At 41.3% G+C, this 22,841-nt stretch overlaps 1 protein-coding gene across 17 annotated transcripts in view; it reads right to left on the reverse strand.

Annotated features, from left to right (window-relative positions):
- Sel1l2 (SEL1L2 adaptor subunit of SYVN1 ubiquitin ligase) overlaps positions 1–22,841 on the reverse strand; it is a 137,808-nt gene that overhangs the window by 7,866 nt on the left and 107,101 nt on the right. For 15 of the 17 annotated variants that reach the window (XM_076570736.1, XM_076570735.1, XM_016002222.3 and 12 more), the window contains 8 exons: positions 16,312–16,380; positions 14,583–14,660; positions 8,399–8,461; positions 7,774–7,861; positions 5,010–5,158; positions 3,755–3,920; positions 3,564–3,638; positions 460–632 (listed from right to left, as the gene is read on the reverse strand). In XM_076570736.1, the coding sequence (XP_076426851.1) occupies positions 460–632; positions 3,564–3,638; positions 3,755–3,920; positions 5,010–5,158; positions 7,774–7,861; positions 8,399–8,461; positions 14,583–14,660; positions 16,312–16,380 (861 nt within the window). The remainder of the gene's footprint in view (positions 1–459; positions 633–3,563; positions 3,639–3,754; positions 3,921–5,009; positions 5,159–7,773; positions 7,862–8,398; positions 8,462–14,582; positions 14,661–16,311; positions 16,381–22,841) is intronic. The other 2 variants (XM_042276352.2, XM_076570738.1) reach the window with 1 other exon arrangement.

The following is a 22,841-nucleotide window of genomic DNA, read 5'->3' on the forward strand; positions in this document are numbered from 1 at the left end:
TTGGCTCGCTTTCATTAATGAATATGCCTTCAGCCAGATGTGGTCTGTATCGTCTCTTGGTTCTCTTTAGAGTGCCCAGTATGGTGTTATTGGAGATAATGGCTTTCTGAGATGTTTCTGGATTAATGAATGCCACCTTAATCTATAGATTGGGCCTCACTCCACCTTGCTGTTGTGACTGACAGTTTAGGAATTGGTGGAGATGCATAAGTCACATCAGTGAAAAAGTGGAGAGGATGTATGAATTAGAATTGGTCCAAATTAGATTTCTTCCACTCACTAATTGTGTACTTGGTATAAATGAAGATATGAAGGTAAAAGGGTAGTTATATGTGTTAGCATGAGGCAGAGGGACTCTTTTCTTTCTTCTACATTGATGACATCAATGAAATTCCAAACATTTGTAAATTTTCTCTCCTTGCACAGCTGTCGTTACTAGCTTTGAACCAATGCAGTTACCTTTGCGATACCCAAGCCATGTTCATACATGTAGGCCAGATTGAACATGGCTTGTGCACTATGATGCTTGTCTGCTGCGATGCTGTAGTGTGTGGCTGCCGTTTCATAGTCTTTCTTAGTCCCATAGCCATAGTAATGGTAATCTCCAATTTTCACTCTCGCGAAAGCATTCCCTGAGAGAAATAGGAGAGAGAGAATAGTAACCCAAGTGACTCATGTGTAGTCCTCAGTAAATCAACCTAATAAGCTGTAAAAACACCGAATACATACACTTATATACGTGTATACAAGGAATATTCAAAATCTCACAGCTAAGATTCCATATATGATATGAAACACAAGACACAACACTCAATGCTAGTAGTCTTCATTGCAGGATACAATTCATGATTATAATGTTCCGAAAGAAATGATAAAGTACACACAAATTTGTATTTAGAGACAGGACAACAACTCCTGGAAAACTGAATCCTATCTTTCCTGCCCTTAGAATTCCTTTCTAAAACTTCACTCTCATGTGACAGTGGCCCCATAAGGGCAATGCAAGAACTCCAAGGCTCTTAATTACTAAAATTGTTCTGGAGCCTAGTCTGGCACTTGATAAATATTTATGGAATGATCATGCTAGGATATTTTTAGAAAATGCCTTCCCAAGAGGTAATTTAGGATATTACTTTCTAATAAACATGGATATGTAGATATATCAAGGAGGGAGGAAATCACATTACTTTTAAAGATTTGTGGCATCATTCTTTTGAAGGCCACTTAAAAATGGCTTTTAAGTGTGTGTATGTATCTCAGGAGATGGCCATGCTTCTGTTCCCTAAAGGAATGTCGGTTGAAAGGATGAGGGAAAATTCATGTTGGACATTTGTCTCAGCTGTGGCCAATGTTTCACAAGATCCAAGCTTTCTTGGAAAATGGAAACCATATGTATTAGGGTCTGAGGCATGTCTTGAGATATAGGACTTCTTCAAAAATTCTTTCTCAATTTGGCCCAGTGCAGTGGATTTTTTTTAAGTTATACCTTTGGGTAACAAGATTCCTCTAAACTTCTAGTGTCTCCTGTTAAAGCACAGATACTTCATAGATATGTGACACCACGAGCCATCTTTGTTTCCATCTGAGCAGAGGTAACACTTGAAAAGTCTTAAGCTGATGAAGACACTAGGTTTCTAGGTTTCAGATTTTGTTTCCTACATAATTAACACAAAATGTACAGGCAAGTGGGAGCAAGGATGGCACTCCAGCAAGGGCAATTTTAGAGGCCAGGAGAGACATGATGCGTCAAAGAGAAACCCACTCCATCTCTAATTTTGTTCGAAGCTGTCATACTGACCACAAGGTTCCTTCTTGGCCATAGTCACAAAGGGATGGGACACTTGTGTATTCTTAAGCTTTTCAGTTAAGAGCATGATCCCCCAAGTCCCTGAGACTGGAGGACAGTGAACAAACCTGTCCTCAGAGCAACAGTACCCTAACAAGTGCCTGTGGCAATTCCGACAGGCTCCTGGATAGATCTGTTGACTAGAGAGAGATTTCTACTGCAATTCCACAGATGCAAGGTAGTTCTGAGCCCTGATGTCTCAGTACCCTCTTCATATGAAGCAGCTGCTAAAAGAAACATTAGTGACTAATTGAAAGTTTTCATTATTAGATTTCCTACCTTTTGTGAGCCAGTCAGCAGCCATAACTTTGAGATGGGTATGTCTGACCTTTTTGACACGATGATTTTGAGCAACCTGGCAAGCTCTGTGTGTGTGTGTGTGTGTGTGTGTGTGTGTGTGTGTGTGTGTGTGTATTCTATTTAATATTAATGTCTCTTCATTTTCAGCTTCCCTTTTCTTTGGTCTAATTTCCACACCATTTCCTGGCTTGAAATAAACGTGTATTTGTTGCAACTGAGCTGATTTGCCATGGCTGAGAGATTGCTGGCATTGTTTTCTCACTCCAAATAAGGTCTTTATTGCATTTTACAAAACATAGAATTTCTCACTAAAATCGCATTGACGGCTTGCTGCTGTCGAACCAGCTCAGCTGGGTCTGTGAAGGCACCACTGTGGGTTTTTTTCCTCTGCTTCATATTAGCATCAGTTGAGAATCATTTTTTATCCTATTACTTCCTGTTAAAAGGGATGATTCAGCCTTAACAGGAGATGATTTCAGGAAACCTAATTGGAAATAAAATTTCTCTCTTATTGCTAGAGTTCCTCACACGTCCAAATGCCAACCGTGACAGCTGTGCAACATCTCTCTGGTTTTTTTTTTTTTTTTTTTTTTTTTTTTTTTTTTTTTTTTTTGGTTTTTTTTTCGAGACAGGGTTTCTCTGTGTAGCTTTGCGCCTTTCCTGGAGCTCACTTGGTAGCCCAGGCTGGCCTCGAACTCACAAAGATCCTCCTGCCTCTGCCTCCCGAGTGCTGGGATTAAAGGCGTGCGCCACCACGCCCGGCGGCATCTCTCTGGTTTTAATACTATAATTTTAGGGGGGAAATGAGGAGGGACACGGTGATTCAATTGCCACCTGACAGTACTATTCCGAGCAATGATGGTGTGCATTCCTTACCACATGTGAAACCAATGAGTAGGAAGGCCTTGAGGATGCCGAGAAAGGATCTTCCCACTTTTTTTTTTTAATTTAAATGTATTGACGGTGAGAGTAAAGCTCTAAAGTGTGTTGTCAACATCAGCGTCTCATTTTAGAAGAGAAAAGTCAACCATAGTCGGCACATAATTAATTTTGCCTACAGACTCACAGAGCCACAGGTCACAGCTCAGGCTAGCTCAGTAAACAACTCAGCAAATGAATGACTAAAGCCAGATGAAGAAAATTGTTTTCTTGAGTAAAATTATCATGTTTCAAACAACAGTTCTGGTACCATGGAGACAGAGACAAATTCCTAGGGCTTGCTAAACTAAGGGACTTTGAGACTGATGAAGAAAATGAATTCTCAGAAATGACCTCTAACAGCAGTATAATTTGAAGTGCTCTCGGCTCGACACCCTGGTACCTCTCTGCCTCTGTGCCCAACAACACAGCTGAAGCATAGCAGATGAATAGCCATGGCTATGGTCCAGCTATGTGCCTAGTTTGATCTGTTTTATACCTTGAATGGCGGCTCGGTTCCATAGCAGAAGTGCCATTGGATACATCTTCTCTTTTCCCAGAATTTTAGCCTTCTCTAAAAGGAAAAAGAAAAAAAAAAATAGAACTATTCCATTAAAGAGGCTGAAATGAGGACATAGTAAGCCGTTTTTGCATATGTATGGTTGGGGAATTTTGAATATTGTATCTTACTAGATTCCAAAATGAATGCTGAATTGCTTTGAGCTACTTCGTATCCCATTTCTGCAAGCAGTGCATACTGAATAAGAGAAGAGTCTACGTCGCCATCCTTATAGGCAAAGTAGGCTGTCAGGAATTTCTCAGCCCAGTGGCCTAGCTCACAGACACCTTTATACAGCTGAAGACAGAAAGAGAAATCAAACAGGCTAGTTAGCTTCATCCCACACAGTGATCTGTGATCCTCATCTCTAGCTTCTGCTGGCTGAGCAGGCAAGAACTTTTTCTGAAATTGCCTGGCTTTTGAGAATTATTGAGAGTGAAAAATTAATACATCTATAGGCACACAGATTCTCAGCGTAGTTTTGTCTCTGGCAAATTGCTCTCCGGCTCCTTTTAATTTGTGTAATAGACTTTCCTGGCTTGGAGGCTCTCCGATGGATAAGCATATCAATTTGGAGGGCTTTGTTGTTGATAGTGTCATTTTACAGGCACTGATGCTCTGCATGGAAGAGGCTACAGCTGATGTGGAAATGAGAAGGAAGGGGAAGTCAGTGCCTGAGGGTATAGGTGACATAATGGGGAGGGAGGTGTGCAGAGCTCCGTGGGGACAAATGTCAACTTAGCTGAATAGCCCTTATGTAACCAAAAGAGGTTAGCCATACATAATTCATTAGGAAGTTGGCAAAGGAACAAATCTAAAGATAGATTATTAGCTGGCAGCTTTGGAAATGAGTTTCAGAGGGACCAGATTGCAACGTGGAGGTATTTATACTGGTGCAGCGGACATATTTAATAAATCAATGAAGGGCATTACGGCCCTAAAAGCATTCTTTTGAAAAGTACATTACTGGCTCAGGCTGAAAGAACCCACTTTCTCAATTGTCGTCCGAATCATCAAAAATCTAAGGACCCTGTTTTCTGGGATGGAGTGGGCTCTGTTTTCTAGGCGAAGTGAAGCCTGCCTTTCTGGAGTAGTGACTCCCAGTCTCACTGGGAGTGCCCGGTTGCTCTCATGGTTTGACTGAAGGTTGAAACAGAGCTTCTAAACAGAATCCAGAGGCCAACTCTGACTGTGTTGAGGAGCCAAACTCCAGAGAGGAAGGGGTCATTTCTCTCCTTCTCTCTCCCAATTTAAGTTACGCTCCTGTTTTTCCTCCTGTCAAATGGTGGTGTTCATTGCCAACCGCTAGAAAAGAGTGATAAAACAAAGACAATGGCCTACTCTATGTGACTAATGGAAGAGCTGTAACAGAAACCCCGGGTTTACCTCCACTGCCGTTCTGCATGATCTCAGCACCCCTGTTCCAGTGGCGTACATCTCGGCTAGGTAATAAATGGCGAGAGGCTGCCCACTCTGAGAGGCCAAGTAAAAATATTTGAAGGCAAGTTTATAATCCTTCCATACTCCAAAGCCAGCTGAAAATTAAAATTCTTTTAAGTCACTCAATTAAAAAAAATTGTATGGATATAATGGTCACAGTGATACCCACAAGTCTAAACAGGATGGGAAAAAACTGAGAACTGTAAGTAAAACTTTCAGGTTCACTATTTTTGGCACAAGTGGCTGCATTACTCTATGATCTTTACCCAGTCAGAAAATTAAGAAAGAAGGGCTGTTCAGTTTCACGTACATAAGGAGACGAAGAAGTGTGTGGATCATGGGAGTTTCTCTGTGATCATACCATTACTCTGTCTCTCTCTCTCTTACACACACACACACACACACACACACACACACACACACACACACACACTCCATGTAGAACTTAACCCGTCACAAACACAGAACAGGCAAATCCCAGGTTCAGGAAGAACAGCCTTGTCTGAGCTCATGATTGGAGGAAGGAGAGGCAGAGGCATTTGGTGCTGGGCAGTCAGTAGATCTCTAGCAGGAGAGGGTCTTGGCTCAGTTCTCTTGTTACTGTTATTCCTCTTTCTGAGTCATTCCCTTCTAGGGACTTCACTTGCAAAAAAGAAGGACCTTTCCCTGGATCGGCTTTACATTCCCTTCCAGCTCAAAGGTTTCCTGGCTTTTAACAGCAGTGCCACATGGGAATTAAGCTAGAGCCATGGCTCAGCCTGGTATGGTGGCACACACCTGAAATCCCAATGCTCTGGAGACTACGGAAAGAGGCCGGCGAGTCTAAGGCAGCTCAGACTACATAGGGAGACTCTATGTCTAAACTGATAAGTAAATAAATAAAACTTGAAAAAAAAATAAAAAGAGCAAAACATCTGGTGACAGATAACTTGGAATTGAATCCCAGCCTGTCTAGTCTTGGATAAGATGTGTGGCCTTGGTATGACTCAGTCTGCTCAGCTGTAAGCTGTGGGGTATCCATATGTTGAGAGAGTACAATGAACTGGAACATGTAAAGCCATTACTATTACTCTTTCTAGACGCTTGAGGAATCAGACAGATCTAAACTGAGGACTTGGAGTGAATTAGGATAACATGATGTCAAGCATACAGTACAAAACAGGCCCCCTAGAGCTGGACCACAGTGGCAAACACCAGCAGACTTCTTGACTAGATGTGATCTACTTGAGAGAGTTGGCTGTTGTCCAGGCTCCATCTTGGCCATGATGGACTTGGTGAGGGCATGTTCAGATGGCTGGGGTTTGTCCTGACCACTCACCCTTTGAACAAATGTCCATCACCGTCTGAGGCCCGTTCCCCTAACTACCTCGCTATTGCTCTAAGAAGGCAGTGTTTTTTGCCTGTGAACTAACTGAGGGCAACTCCACCTTATCTTCCCTCACTCACCCCTCCTCACCATCCTCCCCCAAGTTTATGTACCTGTACTTTCACTTGCCTTCCAGTGCTGCAGGATGAGAAATCCCACTTCTCTGTCAAGACCCTGAGGCCTCCACCTACCTGGGATCAATCAGATCTTAATGCCACCAACTTTTCCCAGGACCTCCTTTTATCAATTATAATTATGTTCATGTTTCTCATCATGTTATAAAAATTCCTTCTTGGATGTTGTTCCCTTCAGTTCCTTTTCTCTCTTAGAGATACATTTTGGAAATACTATTTTTCCTCTTTCTCACCTTGTATTCACACCCTAACCCACTGTCAACCAGTCCTCATTCCAATAAACACAAGCATCTCACCAAGATTCTCCATATTGACCAAGCAATAAGGATACTGAATCGTTTCTCTTTTCTTCCCTCCTCATTCCCCTCTCTTCCTTCTCTCCCCTCCCTCCTGCCTTTTCACTTCCTCCTCCTCTTCTCTCTGCCCTTCCCCAAACTCTCTTCCTCCACCTCCAGTACTCTGTCACCAGACTTTGTGCTACATTATCAGTAAAATGTACACAGTATCTGCAAAGCTCTGTCTTTTCACCCTTTTGGGTCCCTGTCAACCCTTCTCCCCTTCCAGGATTTTGTTCTTTTTGACAACCATGCTTCTTTGGCTTATCCTTTCAAGATGCCAAAAGGGATCACCAGATTTATGAACACAGCCACATCTCCCTTTTCTCCCATTCTTTCTTTTTCCTTTGCAAGCTCAACTACTCTTAACTTACACCGATGTGTTTATGTCTTAGATCTTTCTCCTCAGCCTTGACCTCTCTTGTGAGTGCCATCGTTACTTCTGGATGTGTATGTACGCTGCTATCACAAGAACCTCAAAACATATATATTTACTTAAAATTTTATGTGCATTGATGTGAAGGTGTCAGATCCCCTGAAACTGGAGTTATGACAGTTGTGAGCTGCCATATGGGTGCTGGGAATTGAACCCAGGTCCTCTGGAAGAGCAGCCCATGCTCTTAACCACTGAGCCATCTCTCCAGCCCTCGATCCTCAAAGTTAACCTAGTCAAAGGTGGGCATCCTGCCTCTGTATCTCCTCACCCTTTCAACTAATGTCCAAGTCTTTAGGTTTCTTTAAAGCTCTCTTTAAACTGATGCCTTAATGTTCTTTGCAAGCCACTCACAGCAACCCTTTGATGCTTGTTATATGTGGAGAAGGTTTACTAATGCATACATCGTTCTAAATGAAGTAGCCATATTTGTGGTACCTACAGTAGTACATGAAGCCTAGCTGGAACTGTGCATTAGGCCATCCCTTCTCTGCAGCTTTCTGGAAGTATTTAAGTGCTTCACCATAATTCTGCAAGATAATTACACTTATTACTCAAAGTTATATGCATAACTCCATGGTAACAACCACTTTCCAGCCTAAGAGTACTGTCACTGTCCTATAGGCTAGTTAAAATAGCACCAGAAATATAATACATTTTCATTAGTATATTAGATTCCATAAAGAAATCATTATGTTATTTCATTGTAAATTGTATTTTTCTGTATTGGTAGTTGGTTTTTTAGATGAGGGAAGGTCACTCAAAAGACATATTAAGCTAAGAAGATAAATTTCTCTATCAATAAAATCCTCAGGAGGCAGCTGTTTCAAAAGCTAGTTTGACCCTGTGAGTCTCAGACACAACTGTGGATGCTATTCTTGTCATAGGTTTGTTCCTCAGTCTCTTTGGCAAGGATTTTACTGAATCATTCCATTCTCTGTCAGATATACTGGTTTGTCTAAACCAAACAATAAAAGCTAATTTCTGTACATTAATGCATAACCATTAATGTTAGCCGCAAAAATGCTAGAAATATGTTGAAGGGATGGCAAGGTTATTGAACTTACCACAGGAACACCTTTTCCATGAAAGTAAAGGAGACCAAGTCCATGAAGACCAATTGCATTGCCCTAGAAGAATTTTAAAAATCTGTGATAAGGAAAATGACTGCAAAATCAATTCAAGTATTTCAATCACACCCAGTAAGAAACAGCCAAGGCCATCAATTAGGAGGTGGCAAGTCATTCGGCCTCTCTAGCACCCTTTCACACCTTCGTTACATCACTCCTCTGACTAGAAGAACAAAACAGAAGGAAATGGAAGTCAGGTTTTTATTTCATTCTTTCATTTAGCACTTAATGCTTGCTTTGTGGGCGATTCCATAAGAGGCACTGGGCAGAGTAAATGTAAACTCTGCCTTGGGGGTCACTTCTGAGCCATATCAAAGAAGTGGGTCACCTTTCTTTCTCCCTCCCTCCCTCCCTTCCTCCCTCCCTCCCTCCCTTCCTTCCTTCTTTCCTTCCTTCCCTCTTTTCAGTTGGTTTTGTTTGTTTTAGAGTTCTTACCAAATAGCCCAGGCTGTACTCAAACCTACAATCATCCTGCCTCAGTGTCCCAAGTGCTAGGATTATAGGCCTGCACCACCAAGCCCTGTTATGTGGGTCTTGTTCCTTAGTCATGCTAAATGTAGTAAGTCTTGAAGTAAAATAAGTTGAGAATATTGTGGACAGATAAAAGGGGGTACTTGACTGTTTGGTTGAGGTAGGAACATGGGAGAATCAAGTTACCATGGTAGTGACATTTGAGCCGAGACTTGAAGGATGGATGGATTTGTTTTCTAGAATGGGAAGGTCTATTCAAACGATTGTTACCTAATTTGTCCAAAGGGAGTTGACATCAATAGCCAAATAACATTTCAGGACATTGGATTTCAATGCAACCACTGCTAACAGTTAATAATCTATTATTATTTGTATATATTACATGTGGTGAATGTTTATTCAAATTCAACTGCTCATGACATGACAAATGTCTGCTTGATGCTACATTACCATTTCTTTTTCTAATTTATACTTAGAACTCTAAAAATGGGGTGCTTTCAATACGGGGAGGGCAGTGCTGCATGAGCACATGTTCTGGTGTATCAATATTTAGTGTGTCAGCACTAGGTGAAGGGTGAGCCTTAAAATGACAGGTCATATGGCTCATGGTAAAGCTCTTTGGTGTGCAAGTAGGACAACCTGAGTCATAGCCCTGGGACCTATGGAAGCCATAGTTTCCTGAAAGGTGTTCTCTGATCTCCATATGTTGTGGGATGCATACCCATGCACGCACTCACACATGCATACAGTGACTTTCCAACAGAGAGTTCCCTCTTTTCTTCTCTCCCCTCATGTCTTTTGCCCTCTGGTGGCTGTGTAAGATGCCAGAGCTTGGTCACTTGGCTTTCGTTCAGCAGATCTATGCATCGATCTGTTTTATAGGCTTACAGCGTTTCCTCAGGAAGTTAAATTCTGATAAAAAGCTCTCCAGTGTCTCCTAACAACCTAAATTTAGTTCTGTGGATGCAGCCAGAGCATGCCCCCGTGACCTGGGAAGAGCATAGAAGCAGAGAAGGCATATTTTAAATACCATCTCAAGAATCCAAGCTTTGAGCCTGTGCATTTCAAAGGACTGAATATTATAAAAAAAAAATCCTTTGGATATTCCATCAATATTAACTACATGGCATAAAAGCCCTCCCTGTTTGTTTTGTGTTGGGCATTAATCCTGAGGCCTGGAACTACACAAACATTCTGTAACTGGGCTATATCCCAGCCCTTTCTTCTCTTTTCTCTTCCATCCACCTGTGATTTCTAGTAGTCACCGTTACTCCGCTCTGGGAACAATAAGACTTATTGTGATGGATGTGGCAAAGTTTAGTGAGTCTGTTATCTAAGAAGCATCATTTAAATGTTGAAAAAAAAATGAAAGGGAAGGGAAGGAGAGGAAGGACGAAAGGAAAGGACTATAACAGCCAGAACAAGCTACTTTCTCTCACTGGTAACTCAATGGTGGTAAGCCCAGAGCACCTATTTAGAATCTTAGCACTGGAGTGGCCCACTCTGTCTCCTCTGTGCTCTGTGCTGGTGATGTAAGGAGTCATAGGACGCTGCCCTCTGAGTGTGACAGCTGTTACCTTCATCATCAGAATGGCTATGGCTGCTTGCAGGAGACCCTCACAACTGGGTCTATTGATGTTTCCTCATAGAGGAAGGGGGAGTCATTAGACTCTGCATGAGATTCCAGATGTTCCCTTTTACACCCTTCTTTCCGATGTATGGAATTCTGCTTCATTTGCAGATCTTGTGGTTTGGGGTCTCCCTGGAGTGTATAGATCACGCATCTATGATGAAGCCATTGTCTGTGCTGCACTGAGGCTTTCCAGTGGGGTGGCTGCTCTGGGGTCATCCATGTTCCTCTAAGTCAGTGGTCTCAACCTCTAAGTCATGACCCCTTTCGCGAGTTGAACAACCCTTTCACGGGGTTCACCTAAGGCCAACTGGCATATCAGATATTTACATTACGATTCATAACAGTAGCAAAATTACAGTTCTGAAGTAGCAATGAAATAATTTTATGGTTGGGGGTCACTACAACATGAACTGTATTAAAGGGTCACAGCATTAGGAAGGTTGAGAACTACTGCTCTAAGTCACCCTTGCCCATGCTCTATAAGTAAGTCAGTAAACTCACTGGTGTGCCAAGTTGGATTTGGTGGCACCTTTGATCTGTCATTGAGTCCTACCTAAGGTAACTTGACTTCGACAAGTGGTAGAACAGAGGAGAGGGAGGCAAGCCAGAGGGGACCTGCCTTGTCTAGGGACAGCAGCTGCTGGCTAGTTCTCTACTCCCGTTGTTACCGCATAGAACAGTAATCGTGCTTAGCTCTTGCCATTTTAAAAGAAAATCCAAAATTATATTTTCATTTGCCAACATGGTAACAAGGTTTAATGGAGGTACATCTCACATGAATTATCATGATCATGAACCACAAAGAGATTTGACTGTGGTTTGATGTGACATTTACTGATTTGAAAAGCACTTTCTGGGCTGACCAAAACATATGTGTAGCCAACTTCCCAGTATACAACTTCCATATTAGGGATTAGTGTTCTTGATTAGTTAAGTGACATGAACCTTGGGAGCAGATGGCCATTTAGCTGACATTTAATGAACCTTAGCAAGAGGCTAGGACCTTGTCCTCCTCAAGTTGAGGGGACATGGATTCCAGACAGTAGAAAAGAAGCCAGAGGGCGGAAAGCTCTAGATGCTAGAGTAGAGAATACAACACTAATCCAAAAGAAAGAAAGAATTTTGTGAGCAAAAGGATGTAGGGAGGCTTAATGGAGGGAAGAAGGACTGAGCCCTGCTCAGGATGAGTAGAACTTAGAATGAGGACTACAGGATAGAAGGGTGTGATAAATGTATGAAGATAGGGTTGGGCCTGGTGTGTCCTGCATGAGACAACTGAGACAAAGGAGTTTGTAAATGGTACTTTTATGTCCTGGTACTGATAGAACTTTAAAGCAAATTAAACGCACGAACGAACGAACGAACAAACGCACGCACGCACGCACGCACGCAGGCACGCACGCACGCACGCACGCAGGCACGCACGCGCACACACACACACACACACACACATTATTTTGGAGACAAATTGCTCAGGTTAGCCTTGAACTTGATATGTAACTCCTGATTCTCCTGCTTCCACCTCTGGAATGCTAGGATCATAGGCATGTATCACCACATCTGCTTTCTTCAGTGTAAAGATCAAACCCAGCATTTTGTGCATACCAGACAAGAAGTTGACTGACTGAGCTATAGCTAAATCCCAAGAACAATATTTTATTTTTAAGTTGCAAAACAAAAACATGTGCGAGAACTCGAACAATAGCTAGGGAGTATGGTTGTGCCCACCTAATGCCATTGAGAAGAATTACTTTCAATACAGTTTTAGACTTCCTTCATAAAGAAGAAAAGCGAAGGTTAAAAATATAACTAGCCTGGGTCACTGCTAGTTACAAATCCTTTAGCATCTGGGGAGCAGGGTTAATTTATGCCCAGCTTCCTGGCATTATTCTTTCGGGGTGACAAGTCCATATTATTTGCCAGATTACAAAAGATTGTCATCAGTTACCTCCTTTAAGCCTGCCCTCCCTCGTCTCCCTAATCTAGTGGTGTTCCAGATAACTGTCTCCCTGAGTGGTGATTTCATGCAAACTACAAGGGAGAGGTGCCGAGGACCAGCCTCTCAGTCATTTTAGCACAAGAGCAGCAGCCACGGTCTGCTTGTCATTCCTAAACAGGCTCCTAAGGCAGCGTACAGCTTGTAAAAACAGAACAGTTGCAAGTATTCTTGATCCAAATGCTTCTTGGTTTTGCCAGTTTGTAGAATAAAATCGTAAGACAGGAAAAAAAAAATGCTTCCTATTGTGGGTGCCAGAGAGTTAATCAGGGCATTTCCCGAGACTAGGCCAATGGGTGTGGGATGAGGTCTTTCTCTGTATAGCAAAGGGATTCTGGGTAGCCTACTGAGTTTACTTCGACAGACACCAGCTTCACTGAGCCTACAGCGAAGATATTTTCTTGGGTTTTGTTTAGTTTTTTTTTTTTTTTTTCCCCTTTGACATAGGGTCTCATTATGCCGCCTTGTGTGGTCTTGAACTCACAGTGATCTGCCTGCCTCTACTTCCTGAGTACTATGATTAAAGCCATGTTCAGCAGTAGGAGATAGATTGTGGATATCCTCAGGTACTGGGGTGGGAAGAGATGAGCTTCAGGACCTTCAAAGACACTAAAGTCCTCAGATTCTGGACCTCTCACATGTGATCACGTACTATTGCATATAGCCTATGCACATTCCCTATACCTTGAATCATCTCTATATAACACAACAAATACAACCTCAAGGTGATGTAAATGGTTGTTGTACTGTTTAGAGAATAAGAAATGCAAGAAAATGTCTGTATGCATTCCATTGCAATTTTTAGATCCATGATTAGTTGAATGCATGCATATGGAACATGGTATACAGAGGGTCAACTGTCACACCCTTTCTGTATTTCCTCATAGCTGCAAGCTATTCTGCCTTGGCTATGCTTCGAGGTTTACTCTACCTAACTAGTTCCAGATTACAAAAGACAACTATTAATATCCAGCAACTATTATATGCCAGGCAAAGCTTTCATGGTTTGTAATATGACAACATCAGGCAAATCTTATATTCTGAACTTACTGATAGGGAAAGTGAGGCACAGAAAAGTTACGAAACTTATCATGGCCACACTTGTTGAAAGTTGCAGGAATAGTGCTCAAGCCAGAGAATCGTGTTCTTCTCACCTTTCCTTGGCCACCGCCCCAACAACCTTCCACATAGGCTGCTGGGGTTCTAGCCTTTAGATAAACCATCCCTGAGGAAAGCTGGATGGTGACTACTTTTGTCTTAACCTTATTGCAGTTAGTGATTAATGTGTCCTCTCCATTCCTACCCTTATGTTTCCTGTTCCCAAGTCATGGCTTCCTCTACTGCTCAGGGGAGAGGGAAGCTGCATTTCTGTCTAGCTTCCTGCTGGCTCCAGCAAGGGCGGCCAGGTCACTGCCCTTTTCATTTACCAAAAGACAGAAGAAAGACCATATCCCTCCATGCTCCAGCTCAGTACTTTATTGCTGATGATCTACTCCTCTAGGACACGAAAGTCCTTTCTTAGGCTACCCATAGTGCCTAATAGCATACCAAAGTGAGTGTATTAGGCTCTCTCAGTTTATTGCAAATACCCGTTACAGAGTCCATGCTGGCACCCTGACTTCTCCCAGCTCTTCTCACCCCACCCTGTACCCTAAACTTCTCCAGCTCATGGGCTTCCCTCCCCACAGCTTTCATTCCCATATAACCCTGCTATTTTGGCCACATGCTTGCTCTCTTGATCTCCTTTTGTCTTCCTGTCTTTGCTCTCTTTCTTGGTTCTCCTCGCTCTCCCTGCCCCCTCCTCTCTGTCTGCTCTGGACTCTTCCAGATGCCTCTGGCTGTACTCTCCCTCATATCTACAGCAAAAACTTTCCCCTCAACCAGACCTTGGAGTGGTCATGTCCTCACTTTATACACTTATCACAGGGGCTTAGCATTTTGAAGCCAATTCTTGGGCATCAGTCTGCTTAAAACAGAAGCCAGTTATCTTATATGTTTAAGGCAGTGGGCTGAGGGTGTACCTTGCTGGCCGCCATGGAGAAGTATTTGAAGGCAGTGGCATTATTTTGTGGTGCAGCAGTATTCCCCTCTAAGTACATCTATGGATAAAAGAGAGGATATCAATAGGAAAACCATTTAAAAGTGATGCAAATATTTAAAAACTAAATAGCAATAATGATCACCAGAGCATTGTGAGTATAGTAAATATCACTGAATTATACATTTTAAAGTAGTACCCATTATCTTAGTTTTATGTCAGGTAAGAAAGCAGAAGAAACTAATGTCACCTACTACATACACACTAGAGTGATGTTGCCCCAGGACAAACGGACCCTATTTATGTTTTTCTCATATTTCTCGCATCCAAATTACAGTTTGTAACATTTCTAGAAGCAGGGTACTCATTCCCATGGTAACTAATGCAAATCAGCTGCAGGGAGCCAAAGCAGCCTGCAGAGTGGAGAAAGCAGTGTCTTTATGGGAAAGAATAGCCCATCCCAGGAGGCATAAGGGCTGCTTTTGACTTTGGTTGGTGTAGAAGTGTTTCTCATTCCAGGAGTGGAGGAAAGAGACACCTACTTGACTGGGCCAGGGCCTGTACCAGTCTCTGATGACATCTAGCCTGTTACCTGTTGGGCCTCATAGCTACCCTTTGCAGAGAAGTTCAGGCCAGGTGTATTGCAAGGTTCTGTGAGTGCCTCAGATAAAGGCTGAGTTTCTAATAGGCTTCTTCCTGTCATCTCAAGAGTACCACCCACTGGCTGCAGCTGAGTGCCTCTTCAACTGCTTGTATAAAAGGGGTCTTCAAGTGTGGTCACACCTTACCCTGCATTCGACTAGCTGTACTAGTTAATTCTTAAGAGTACGTGTACACGTGCATGTGTGTGCGTGATTCATTTATTTATTTATTTATTTGCAGTGCTAGTGATTGATTTGTCCTTGTACATACTAGGAAAACACTTTGCCACTAAACTGCACCTCAAGTCCATTTCTTAGGGGTGCATGCGTGTGTGTGTGTGTGTGTGTGTGTGTGTGTGTGTGTGTGTATGTGTGAGTGATATGCATGTGTAGGGCCAGAAATCACATCGAACGTCTTCCTTGATGGATCGCTACCTTATATAATTAATTAATTAATTAATTTTTTTTTTTTTTTGGCCAGGAGTAGTGGTATATGCCTTTAATCTCAGCACTCAAGGGGTTTAGGGAGATGGATCTCTGTGAATCTGAGGCCAGCACCTGGTCTACATAGCAAGCTTCAGGCCAGTCAGGTCTACATTTTGCTTGTGCGTGTGCGCATGTATGTGTGTTGGAGCAGCTGTATTGCTAGCATGCATGTCACAGCAGGACGGTTTTGTTGAGTTGATTCTTTTATTCCACTTTCATGTGGTTTCTGAAGATTGAATTCAGATCACCAGAATTTCCCAGCAGATGTCTTACCTACTGAGCAATCTTACTGGCCCTTCTACCTTACATTTTTAGGCAGGGTCTCTGACTAAGCCCAAGACTCACTGATTCAGCTAGACTAGCTGGCCAATGAGCTCCAAAGATCCGCCTGCCTCTACCTATTCAGTACTGAGGTTACAGACCTGCATAACCATGATAGGTTTTTTTGGGGGGCGGGGGATGGTAGAGATTGAAGCCCAGGTCTTCATGCTTGACAGCAGGCCACTTTATGAATCAAGACATTTCCTAGTCCCCGTGTTTCTTAGCTTTTAAAGAAATATCAAGTACTGATGAACTAGAATGTACCTTTCCTATAAATGCCATGGCATTTGCGCTCCCAGCCTTTGCTGCCTTTAAAAAGTAGTATAGTGCCTTCTGGAGAGAAAAGGAACAGTATTATTGCCAGTCACAAATACATTCTACAAACTGGCTCTTTGAACCAGATTTTATTCATTCAATGTGCATTCAAAAGTATCTATGAAATAACCTCTTTGTTTAAGGAACTCTTCCAAGTGTTATTTCAATTATAAACCTGAAGAGTGGGAGAATGTGTGTGTGTGTGTGTGTGTGTGTGTGTGTGTGTGTGTGTGTGTGTTCTCAAAACAGGGCAAATATATTTTATATACATATGTAATATATATATATATATATATTTTAGAATGTAAAACTTTTTTCTTCTCACATTTGGAAAAGCTGGATAGGCATGTGGCTTCATAGCGAAAGATGAATCTCAGCTACAGATTTAAATAGTCCAGTATTTGGAAAAGTAGGCTTCTATGTACTTATTTTGAGACAGTATGTACTACAGTTGGCAGAATCCTAATGTTTATAAGTCAGAATAAGGCCAGACACACCCAGCTGCTTGGTGAGACCATGTCTTTGTGTAGAGGTCAGCTTCAAGACAATTTCTTCTGAATCAAAATGAAGGAGATCAGCAAAGCCTCTGATTTCTCTAATTAATAAGATTAAACATTCTAGAATAATCTTATCTCTTACTGTTGCATTTTCTAGGCCTCATCTTGACTTTCTAGAAAATTCCTGAGAAATAAAAGTGAACAACCGCAAGAAAGAGACCTAAAAATAACTCTTTGGTGTCACATTTACACACAATTCATCTGTTTGAACTCAATGAGTCTATCTTTACAATAGATTAATATGCAATTATCTGTTCCCTCCCAAAGAGAAGAAAATATTTAGGGAAGAAATATGGACAAATCTTTTATATGAAAATTGGCTCTAAAATGTTGCCATTTTATTTGAGAGCTATTTCTATATTGCTAAGTCAGTCTTCTTTGTGGACATAAGTACAGATGCACCTTTGCTGGACTTCAGTGCATCATCTCTTTTAGTCTTCATTTGTCCTTTATATTATTGGTTGTGAGCCTAGCCTTTAACGGCTGAGCCATCTCTCCAGCCCTTCATTTGTCCTTTAGAAAATTTGACTGGCATCTGCTACATGCCTATTGGTGTATTAGGTATTATAGGTCATTCATAAATGAACAAAATTATGGTTCCTTAGATTTCATATTGCTAGAAGGTCCACCAGGTGAAAAAAGACATCAGTGATGATCTATTGTTGACCCTGAATATTATAATATTGACCTGCCAAGTAAGATTTTCCCATTGGTGAAATAGTGGCATGACTGTTGGGGTAACCAACACCTTTCTGATTGTATTTAAGGCGAGCTCTACAGGAGAAAATTCATGGCTGATACTGTTAACTTGACCAAAAGCCCACAGCTAAAGAGGTCATGGTCCTAAGAGAGAACCTATTACTTCCTTCATTTTGCTAAATGCCCATATTATCAAACTGTTTTCTAAATAGTTATGTTTCTATGCCTATAGATTAGCGTTACTGTTAACCTTGGCCAGAGAAGCTTCTTTTTGCAGTGAGTAACAGTTAGTACAGAGACTCATTGTTACCAAAGACATGTGAATAAGTCATTGTTAAATGCTCAGCCCTAAATGGAACATCTCTATCATTCCCTATCTCCCACCCCATACCCACATTGGCTCAAGTTACACCATGGCAGAGGAGATGGAAAGAATGTGTGAGCGTTAACAATGGGGAGGAGAGCTGTGAAATGCTGTCTTCTGGACATGACATGTTTCACTTATGAATTCACAGCAGCTGTGGTTACCTGCACAAGAACTGTATAAGATCAAGCCAGTCAACATTACAGCATGGGATGGCACATGGCCTTGATGACCCTATTCCTAGTTTAGGAGCTATTGATAGTTTAAAGTGTTCGTGAGGATAGAGTCAAGTTTCTTTGAGGGTTTGGCCACTGGTAAGTTGCTAATACCCCAGTGGATGGCTCCACAACCATGTGAATGTAGGTAGCACTAAACTGGACTTAGTGTTATTCATACATAGAAGAACTTATCACTATATCTATATTCGTATATATGAAGAGAATGTGAGGTGAGAGAGGGATGTATTGGGGGAGGAGTCTGGAAGAATAAGTGGGGAGTGAAGTAGATGTTGAAGATACATTGAACACATGTGTGAAAATATCAAAGAATAAATAAAATTATTTTAAAATAAAACATGGTTCCTACATTTGATACCTGACAATGGTGCTGAGAAAAAAAACAAACAAACAACAAAAAAAGAACATATGTTAATAGCACTGAGTAGGTGAGGAGATAAAAGGAATGCCCCCAAATAATTAGATGGGTAGAGAATGGGAGAAGAATATAGGTTGTACTGTTTCCTAACAAGTATTTATATGGCTTTTCTTTCTAAGTTCTCATACTATCATTATAAGATAGGTACTGTTAATATATAGTCTTATTTAATGACATCTAAAGTCATGCACTCAGTATATATATTCCATAAGAGGACTGAATACATTTTCTATGCCCTTGGAACTCTGCCTTCATGGGATAGAGGGGAAGGCCAAAGTGATAGAAGCTTCACTATATCGAGGCAGTCAGAAATAGAGGAGTGTCAAGAAAAAGAGAGTCTTCATTCCTTTGGGAATGTCTAAGTGCCTAGGAAGTCATCATTGTTTCAGTGTGGCCGGAATAGACTACCCCAAATCTAGGACTTGTAAAAGAGAATGCAGTTTTTGACTATTAAACTAAGGATTTAATTTTAGAAAATAAACATCATTAGAGATTTACAGTCATTGGGAAATCTTGAAACTAGAAATCTCTGGACTAATTAAGTATTAGATAGGAGAAAATTAAAACTATGTATGATTTGCCAAATTAAAAAAAAAACATACTGGTTTTGAAAAAGAGCTTTTTGTATGGATGCTCTTCCTATCCAAATACTAACCAGGCCTGTCCCTGCTTGGGTTCTGAGACCTGGTGAGGTTAGGTACATTCAGGTTGGTATTGTCATAGACTCGGTGGGCCAGAGCTAAGCATACACCCAAATAAGAGTGTCGTCTGCGCAAGTCACACTATCTCTAGGTTTGATTGCCTCATTTAGATTCTCCTCCTCTGTGTTCTCCCAGTACCCTGTTCTGTCCCTATAATGTCTTTCACCTACCAATTTATCTGTTTGTCTCCTTCAATGTTGGATCCTCTGTACTTAGCACAGTGTCTTCATATATTAAGCATGCATAAAATAGTTTTAAAATCAGTGAATGAATATTTATGAATCTTTAAAACAAGGGACCTGGACTTTAATCTTTATGAGACATCTTGGCCTAAGTACCATGGTCCTAAAATCATTTCAAAGTCCACTTTAGTAACTTGGCTCTCAATTAGTTTGCAGTAGAAAGTTCTGGAAGAAAAAGTTTCATTCTGGGAAAAAGATAATTTGAACTTTTAAAAGGAAATAATCTACTCAGAAGCAAGCCCTAGAGTTCCCAACACTTGTGAACAATGTGACCCCATAAAGTTCATGAGAGTCGGCAGCTTCTCATATAGCGCTTAGTGATATGGCTCGTTCTACTCCACCATCATGGCTTCCTCTACTCCATCTCCGTGACTCTCTTCACTCCACGTCAGGGCTTCCTCTACTCCACCACAGCGACTCTCTTCACTCCACGTCAGGGCTTACTTCACTGCAGTGTTGTAGCTTACTCTACTCCAGTGTTGTAGTTTTCTTTACTTCACTGTCTTTGCCTACTTGGAACTTCAGTTCTATTTAAATTTACCAGTTCTGATGTGATTGCTTCTATTGTGTGATTGCTTCTAGTCTAATTTTTTTTTTTAAAGAGACAGGGTTTCTCTGTGTAGCCCTAGCTGTCCTGAAACTCACTCTGTAGACTCAGAGATCCACCTGCCTCTGCCTCCCTAGTGCTGGGATTAAAGTTGTGCACCACTACACCTAGCTGTAAAAATGTATTTAACATCACATGAAATTGCCATGCAAGTTACTTTGGTGGATATACAAAAAGATACTCCATGAAGGCAGTTTCATGTAAAACCAAGTTATTGCTCTCAAGAATTTTGATGGTTTGGAGGTGCAGTTCAGTTTGTAGAGTGCTTGTGCTTGCCTAGCTTGCATAAAACCTGGTTTGATCTCTAGTACTGCATAAACTTGATGAGGTGATGTATGTCCCAAGTAATTCCTACACTTGGGAGATGGAGGCAGGGTAATCAGAAGATCAAGGTCATTCTCAGTTACATAATGATTTTGAGGCCAGCCTTGGCTATATGAGATCATGCCAAAAACAAACAAAACAGAATAATTATCCACCCAGCCATCCATGTATCTTTTAAATATTCACTGAGCAGAGCCATAAATGTAGCTCAGTTGGTAGACTGCCTGCTTAGTATGCACAAGTCCTTGGATTCAATGCCCCGCACTACTTAAACTGGGCATGGTATACATGCCTGTAATCCCATCACTCAGGAGGTGCAAGTAGGAGGATCAGAAGTTCAGAGTCATCCTCAGCTACATAGTGAGTTTGAGGCCAGCCTGGAGTACATGAGACTTTGCTTTGAAGAAAATTATTGAGCACTTATCAATTGCTCATTCTGCAATGTACACTTTAATCAGGATAGATCCTACTGCAGTGGCAGATTATAGTCTAAAGTCATATTGACAGCTACTTTCTTTCTCAGTAGAATAATGGTTTGTGTCACAGCTAATGGAGTGTTATTATGAAAAACAGCATGTCTCAGGCATTGTGTTAGGTAAAGTTTCATTATTTAAACTCCCCCCCCATCTTGTAAATGTGGCTTTTTATTGGCTCTAAGAAAATCCCTAATTTAATCAGTTTGTAACATTTTCTCTAGAATGAAATGAGAAGGAAATGCATTATTCTGAAAACATTTATGAAGACTTCCCTTATCCAAGGCTCTGCAGATCATCCTGGAAAGGGACATTAGTCTTTCTCTATATTGGGTGGCAGAGAGGATAATGCAGATGGCTCTCAGGGTTGATATTATTCCTCTGCCAGTTTTAATTTAATTATGCTGCATCCACTTTAATAATATGCACCCAAGCACCCAGCATTCCTAGTCCAATTCATTCTGAGCTTTTATATTTTTAAGAATGCAAATGAAATTAAAATATGTGTATAGAAAAATTCAAGATAATGTAATCAAGAATTGCACATACACAATTTTTAATAATTATAAATTTGGTCAGAGAGGTGCCAAATTATTCCCTATGATAACAAATTCTGAGAGAAATTAATTTAATCAAATAGCGAGCAGTGATGGGGAAAGGCAGGATAGTTGTTCCTGGGCATTTTGATATTTAATTTGCTGATCAGCAAACTGGAGCATCACGTTTCAAATGAGCCTTGTGGTAATAATTTCTTCAGTGAACTGAAACATCAGACGGGCTGAAGTGGTGGTTTTCATGCTAAGAGGCATCGTCAGTGTGTGGGTTACTAGCATCCACTCATTCAATATATATTTACCGAGTGCACTGTTCCTAGTAGAAGACAAACTAGTGAGCAAGAGAAACGAGGACATAAATTCCACTGTGGACACAGACAGCAACAAAGACCAATAAAATGAAGGGAGTTATATGTGCCATACGGAAAATAAATGGTGTGGGAGTATAAGTAGTGGAACACTGGAGTTATCAAGAAAATTCTTTCCAAGGAGGTGAGACTCAAAGGATAAGAAGCCAAATATGCGAGAAGCTGCCATAGTAGCCCCTCAGAATCTTTCTGTTCTTTCATCCTCCCCTCTTCCCTGTGGCTAGCTAACTGAGCATAAGCCAAATAGGCTTAAGGTGAGATTTCTGGAGGAATGTCCACATATATTCAATTTCACTAGACTGAGGAGTAGAAAGGATCAGCCTGAACCTGTCCCAAAGAGTGCTTGACTATAGGAAATGTTCTGGAATTAAACTCATGATCTTGAGATCTCTGGATAAGAAAAATGAGGCCCAAGCCAATTATTAGAAAGTCAGAGATGGAGGAACCTGAGTGGTCATGCTTCTCTCTGTATTCTTCCTCTAAAAATGGGAAAGCAGATTTTAGAGGCTATATTGTGGGAGTGGTCCAAAAATAAATGATATTTACTAGAAATAACACAGGTTTTCAGTGCCGAAGGAAGGCCTTCATTCAATTTTGCAATTTATTTTTGATGATTTATTTTTATGTAGGAGGATTTTGCCTACATGAATGTTTGTGTACCAGGTCCAGAAGGAGGCCAGAAGAGAGTGTCAGATCCTTTGGAACTGGAGTTATAGACGGTTGTGAGCCACCATGTGGGTGCTGGGAACTGAACCTAGGTCCTCTGTTCTCTTAACTGCTGAGCCAGTACAGCATTTTTCAAATTCTGCTTCTTAAATGCACTTACTTTCCAGCTCTGAGACTTGAAACAATTTGCTTCATCTCTACAGAGCAGGCTTTTCACTTATAAAGCACTTAAAAAAATCTCAGTGCTGCTGCCTGAACCAGGATGCCTGG

Source organism: Peromyscus maniculatus, chromosome 4 (assembly GCF_049852395.1).
Source record: "Peromyscus maniculatus bairdii isolate BWxNUB_F1_BW_parent chromosome 4, HU_Pman_BW_mat_3.1, whole genome shotgun sequence".
Taxonomy (NCBI): Eukaryota; Metazoa; Chordata; class Mammalia; order Rodentia; family Cricetidae; genus Peromyscus; species Peromyscus maniculatus.